This window comes from Panthera uncia, chromosome E3, assembly GCF_023721935.1.
Source record: "Panthera uncia isolate 11264 chromosome E3, Puncia_PCG_1.0, whole genome shotgun sequence".
NCBI lineage: Eukaryota > Metazoa > Chordata > Mammalia > Carnivora > Felidae > Panthera > Panthera uncia.
Genome location: NC_064815.1, coordinates 12,240,264 through 12,247,256, shown reverse-complemented (window position 1 = coordinate 12,247,256; position 6,993 = coordinate 12,240,264). Strand labels below are relative to the sequence as shown.

Sequence of the window (6,993 nt, the reverse complement as noted above, 5' to 3'; positions counted from 1 at the left end):
GAAGGAAGGAAGGAAGGAAGGAAGGAAGGAAGGAAGGAAGGAAGGAAAGGAGAGAGAGAAGGAAGACTGTAAAGTAAGAAAGCAAACTGAAGCAGAGCTGACACTAGAATTAAGACCGGGACCCTACCTAGTCTATCCTGGGACTGCTTTTCTAGCAACTAATTAACTCCTCAGCCCAATCTGGTAATAGCAGCAGGGGCAGAAACCAAGTTTTCACACTAGTGTGACGGTGATCCCAGAAGCACTGGTAGTGAGGAGCTGCAGCCGCCGCAGCAACAGCAGAAACACGGCTGCCGTACCTTTATGTGCCATAGAATCTTCGGGACACCTTCCCACACAACAGCCTTCTGTGACGACTGCTACGGGCCCCATCCCACGAGGAAGGCGAGACACAGGATGATCACGGTCTTTCAACCAACCGCACAGCATCTGGAGACCATCTCTGGTTCCCTCATCAGCCTGCTGTCATTTCTGCCTACCTGTCCCCTGTCCAAGCATGCAGCCGGCCTCGCCCCATAGGCCCAGCTGTCACCTCGGGGAGGAAATTGGGAGAGGGGAGCCAGGCCAGACATGCAGGTGATGGAACTCAGAAACCTCTAAGGGGAGGGATCCCACCGCAGAGGGCTGGGCTCTCCCAGGCTGGCTCCCAAGAGGGGCTCAGGCTGGAGGCAAGGAGGACACAGACTCTGCCTCCTGGTCTCCCTGGCTGTATCACCCCGCCTTCAGGCACTGTTTGACCCCTCCTGGCTTATCTCCACAGGAAGAAGGCTCTCTCCTTTGCATTGAGAGTGAAGTTGGATTTTTCCCCTGTCTCTCTACATGGAGGCCTCGGGACCCAGAAGTTGTCCCGAGGAGCTTAACTGTGGGCAGATTATAATGCGATCCATGGCCTGTAACTCTGCCACTCTGAACTCCGCCTTTGGAAAATATGGTCTGCCACTCTGGGTGCAAGGGCTCTCTGGCCATGTCTACCCAGGGGTCACCGGCTCCATAGCGGCAAGCTATGCAGAGCAGTGGTTAAAGCACTTAGCTGGCAATGCGCAGGCACACACACACGAGCATGTGTGGCTCCATGGGCTACTACATGCCAGTGACTTCTGGCTCATCAGCCTGCTTTGTGACCCCATTTCAGACTTTTGGGGGGCTGCAGTTTTCACATGTGTGAAATGACAAGGGCAACAGGCAGAAAGAGGAGCATCATATCACCTGCTGTCCTAACTCCCAGAATGCAGGAATAAAGTGAGAACGTGGATTTTAAAAGGATCCCGGGAATCCTGGACATTTCTGCAATTGATGCATAACTCTTGAGCGATGATAAAGGATAAAGCACTTTCAGAGAAATGTTCTGGAAAGTATGCAAACAGCATCCAAATGGGACGGCATCACCTTACGTAGAAATGGCAATCCACAACCAGACCCTGGACTCCCAGGGTGTGGGTCTGCAAAGGACAGATGCACAAACCACATAGCCCTTTCCTGAGCTGTAGGCTCCCAGCCCTCCCCTGGGGGTGTAGTGGGAATGGGGCAGACCTCCAGGCTAACCTTTCCCAGAAATACAAAGGGTGAAAGGGAGGGTAACTCAGACCCTGGGAAGCCGGGTGGAGGGGAGAGAGAAGTAGAGCTGTCAGTGTGCTTGATGTTAAATTAAACCTACCAAGGCTCAGTTGAGAATTTTAGCAGAATCCAAATGTGCTATAAAAAAAAAAAAAAAAAAAAAAAAAAGGCACGGCTCCCATCTCTAAGGTTCACAGCTAAGCTGGCTTAGAATCACACATGCCAAGGTTAAAAATAAAAGGCAGCCATCCCTGAATGACACGGGCTCTGGGAAGGAAGCCGGAGGTAAGTTGCTTGCCCGTGGGCCAGGGAGAGGGGAGTGTAAACATTGGGTGCAGGGTTATCATTGTTTACTGGAGGACACAATATCTAAAAGCCAGATGCTCAGAATTTTGCTATTTTGCACTTAAAAGGCACTTCGTACTGGCCAAGGGTTTCGTAATGATCTTCAGATTTTCCGTCGAAGAAACCCTGCTGGGCATGAGTGTGTGGCCATGGCTGACCCACACAGGGCCCTGCTGCTCCATGAATCTGCCTCCCTCGCCCTGAGGTCTGGCTCTGACGCTGTCCTTGTACACCTCAAACACCCAAATGGGATGCCTGTGGGTCACAGTTTGGAAAGCACCAGACCTCCCATACTGTGTTGCCCTATTCCATTAAGCCAACATAATGGTGCCAGGGGTCACCAACAGGCCAGGTATCCCCTGCTGGGCTCCACTGGAGTCACAGTGTGTGTCTGCCTCCTAAGGGGGGTGTGTGTCCCATCCCCTGCCCCCACAACCACGACCACTGCAGGCCAGGGCTATCGGCCCTGTTGCCCCCTTGCAAATCCAGAGCCCCTCAGTATGAGCCTAGTTGGCTCCCCTAACAAAGTTTTCATTTGTCCAGGATGCTTATGGCTGCTACTTCCTAAAGGGTTTACTTTTAGAAACATTTGTTAAAAATTAGCTCTAGTTCCTGTAACAGCGCCCATGTTATTCCTCCCCAATTCCAATACTATGCAGACATTTCTAGAAGGTCTTCAAGGGTCAGATGAATGATGGGAATTCTGTGATCCATGTGTTGCGGGGAACCCATACCTGACACCACTCCCAGGGATGCCCTGACTCGGCCCACGTTTGGGCCAGTCCTACACCTCGGCACCATTCAGGGATTGGGAGGCAGACGGGCACCGAACAGTAGAGGCTGTCACCTTCCAGAAGCTTCAGGCTATCCCCAGACATCACCAACCTAGATGACTCTCAGCCCTGCCAGTGTAGTGGAGCAGACAGTCTATGACTGGCTGTCCCTAGGACCCTGGCCAGCCCTTATCTGAGGTGCCCACCAGTATCCCAAATTCCACATCCTGGCTGTGGGTTTAGAAGCACCACCCAGCGCAGGTGTCTTTTTTACACTTTGAAGGTACTTTAGAAAGGCCTTAGGAGGCACACCAGGACGAGGCTGTTTTCCTGACCACTGGGATGGATGAAAAAATCGAGGCTCAAAGCATTTCAGGAATTTGCTCAAGCTAAGTGACAGAGCATGACTCAAATCCAGAGTTCCTTTCCACTACCCTAAGGCCACTCATTCAGAGTCAGAGCGACCGGGGTGTGGTGGGCGCAGGGTGGGGGCGTCTCAGTCCGGGTAAAAAATGACCCTCCAGAAGGGACCCCCCCCACCTCATCCCCACTCATCAGGGGATGCCCTCTCCGTGTGCCTGAACTACCGGGGACCTCATCCAAGCGCAGAGCCCTGCCGCAAGGGGGCCCTATTCTGACTTTCCCTTCTCAGGGTCCTTCAGACGCCGGGAAAGATGAACGAAGGTCAGGAGAGGGCCTTGTTCTGAAGCGGCACGTGTCCCGGCCCGCCCCTTCCCCGGGCATCCCGCTCCACCCCAAAGGCTGGACACGGAGCTAGCTCACCAGCTCGCCCTGAGGTTTGGCTAGACATCCCCCTTCCCTTCCGGCGACTCCAGAAACAACCACCCTTTGCAGTTCGACAAAGCGCGTGCCCGTCTACACCATCCCCGGGAAGTTCTTGGTGAATCCTGCTAGAGTCCCCCCACGTGTCAGCTTGAACCACACAACGAGCCGGATTAGAGGGAGAGGAGACGCTGGAGATGGCCCTAAGGATGGACCCGACTGGGGCCCCGGCGCGCGGAGCGGGGCGCCCCCTCCTTACCTGTACCAGTCCAGCCCGCGGCCGTAGTTCCTGTCGAAGAAGTGGGGCTCGGTGCCCAAGGCCCGCACGTCCGGGTGCACGCGGATGAACTCCAGCACGGCCCGCGTGCCCCCCTTCTTCACGCCCACGATGAGGGCTTGGGGCAGCCGCTTGGTGCCTAGCCTGGCCGAGCCCGAGTGGTTGGCAGCCGGGAGACGAGGGGCGGGAGCGGCAGCGGCAGCGGCGGGCGAGCTGGGAGCGCCGGGCGCGCTGGGCGTGGGCCCCGGGGGATCGCAGGGGCGGGACTTCGGGAGAAGTTTCTGGCCGCCCGCGCCGGGGCCACGCAGGCAGCGAGGCGCGCCAAGGAGGCGGCTCTGGCCCAGGTCGTCGCAGCAGCACAGGAGACTGTAGCACAGGTAAGTGCAGGAGAGCGAAAGCGTGAAGGCGAAGAGCAGCCTGCGCGCCCTCCGCGGCTGAGCTGGCCCCGCGCGGCCCAGGACCCTATAGGCCATGGCTCCATGGGCCCGCGCCGGGGGTCATGGTTTCCGGGGGGCGCCGGCGGCGGAGCTGTCGTGGCCCTGCGGCCGCCTAGAGGGCTGGCGCCGCGCTGCCCGGGCCCCGCGGGTCGGGCGTGGGGGGCGCCGTCTTCTCCGGGCACTGCCGGCCGGGGCGCGCACCATGCCCGGGGATCCCGGGGACGGCGGCTCCTCGGGGGACAGGCGGCTGCGCGTCCCACATCTCCCCGTCCCGGACCACGGGGCTCCGGGCGGCGCTCCTCGGCTCTCACGTGCGCCGGCTTCGGAGCGCGCCCAGTGCCCGAAGCCCCATTCCTGGTCCCCGGAGCGCGGCGCCCCACGCTCGGCGGCGGCGCGGCCGCGCGGGCTGGCGGGCGGACCGGACGGTGGCGCTGGCGCGGGCCCCGCTCCGGCTCCTCGAGAAATGCCGAGCCGCGCGCGCTGCCGGCTCTATTTAAGGAGTCGCCTGACGTCAGCCGCGCGGGTCCCCCGAGCTCGCGCCCCGCCCTGGGACCTGGCCCGCCCCCTGCGCCCCACTCTCCTGCCCCTCCCAGGTACGCGCCACCCGGGCCCTCCCGGTTCAGGCCGCTCCCTGTGCAGCCCTGGCCGGCTTGGGGTGGCGAGGCATTTACTCCTCCAGGAGGCCGAACGCCCCCAGCACCCCCAGGGGTGGGAACCCCGGCCCAGGTTGCGCCAACATTCAGCCTCAGACCCCGGCGCAGATCCAAGCACTCTACACGGATGCACGGTCCCACCACACTGACACACACACGCACGCACGCACATACACAGGTACACACGTACCCTGACCAGGACACACCCCCTCACCCCACAAGGGCGTGGAAACACCAACACGGACCCTCCCCTGTGCCCCTCACCCCCGTCTCACCAGACACACACAGCCTGGAATCAGACATCGTGCCGTGTGCGCACACACGCGCGGGACTGGGACACACGCTCTAGACGGGGATGGGTGGAGAAGCAGGGCGTGAGTGAGATTCCGTGACTATTCGCGGAGCTCCTTGGCCCCCCGCGCGCTGACTCATATCCAGGCGGCTCGCTCTGTCTCACACCCATGAAGCATGCGCCCCCACCCCACTGTCACTCCACAGCTCCCGGGACGCGGCGGGCGAGGGAACCCCAAAGGAGCGGACTCCGCGCTGGGCCGGTTCCTCTCTTAGCGGCCGCCCCCTAGCGGCGAACTGCTCCCCGGGGAGCTGTTGGGGGTCCCACAGCGTCCCTGAGGTCCAGGATGCGGTGGACTTCATGCCGTGGCATGAGGAGGAAACGCAAAGGGAGGACTTTTCCAGGAGCATTTCCTCTTCGAATGATTTCCCGGCAATTGCCCGCAAGACAGTTTTCAGCGACCATGCGCAGAACAGGCATGGGTGACCAACCCCAGTGCTGCCCTGAGTGACCACACTAGTGGATCAGAACCGTACATCAGAACAGACCTAAATCACCGTGGCCAAGAACGCTAAGTTGTCACCCCACAGGAATGCCAAATCACTGTGCCCAGGTGTTCACCAAGTGCTACCCACACACCATTCACTGAGTGACCACCATCGCCTCCACTGCCTGCCCCCCACAAACTAAACATCCTTCTTCAGAGAATAATCTAATCAGGTTCTGTGGACTTTAGCCCTAGCCAGGGAATATTTTGTCCCCAAACGGGCCCATCCCTAGAAACCTTAGGCCAGTCCCTCTACTACAGACCATAACTACCAACTTTGTTTCGAGCCCTCCCAGGGTTAACTCCTTTAATATGGACCACAACCCGATGAGTTTGTTACCATTATCCCCACATCACCTCACTTCCTTAATTCTAATAGTAGCGAACATTTACTGAGTGCTTGTTTGGTGCCAGTAATGTGCAGATCAGTTGACATGCACTACCTCCCTTGTCTTTGGAGATAGATACTATTATAATTCCTAATTTACAGACTGAGAGTAAGGCTTAAGGAACACACAATCAGTAATCAACAGGGCCGGGGGGGGGGGGGTAAACTGACTCAGGATTTGGGCTCTTAATGACAGCGCTTTGCAATTCCCTATCTTCCTTTGATCATTCCTCCCAGAATTCCATCCCAGGCTCCTCTCCCAGCTGTGAACTAACATGTCTATATTACTTCTAAAGCCTGACACCTGGGACCAAATGAGGACTTCCGGCTGTAGGTTGAAAAGTTCACGGAGATGCTCACCTCCCTTCTGTAAACTGTCTCTAGTAATGCCACCTGTGACTCCATTATCTTTTTCTTGTAGCTCTATCACACTGCTGACATCTCAAGCTCGCAGCTGAGTAACATCTCTAAGTGTTTCTTACAGGCGCTGCTGATTAAGGCATATCTACCCCATACTGTGCTTGTACAGTGGGCTTTTTTGGACCCAACATGTTAGGTCCTTACACATCTGACCTGATTAAATTTTATCTTGTCTCATCAGCTCACTGCTCTAGTTTTTAACAAATGTCTAGTTGAATCTTGAATCACAATGCAGCTTTCATTTATTCAAAAAGAACGCGTAGAAAAGTTGAATTCTGGCAGCCTTACTCTTCGGCAAATGGGTTGATCTTTCTGAGCCTCAGTTTTCTCAGCTGTAAAATGGGGAGTCAGGATTAACTATGAAAACCTTGGTTTTCTGATGTTGTGTAGTTCTGTGGCTCCCTTATTCAAGGTATGAACCACTCTGTTGGCATTATGTCATCTCCGTGTTTGATTGCAACTTAATTAATGCTTCACTCAGGTCTTTAATAATATCAAAACAAATATGTTGGAAGTAGCTCTAA

General features: G+C 56.7%; 1 protein-coding gene across 1 annotated transcript in view; it reads right to left on the bottom strand.

Annotated features, from left to right (window-relative positions):
• Positions 1-4,256, bottom strand: part of HS3ST2 (heparan sulfate-glucosamine 3-sulfotransferase 2) — a 93,130-nt gene extending 88,874 nt beyond the window's left edge. Inside the window, exon 1 of the mRNA XM_049638421.1 lies at positions 3,715-4,256. Within this exon, the coding sequence (XP_049494378.1) occupies positions 3,715-4,205 (491 nt within the window). The 5' untranslated portion in view covers positions 4,206-4,256. The remainder of the gene's footprint in view (positions 1-3,714) is intronic.
• Positions 4,257-6,993: the final 2,737 nt, after the last annotated feature.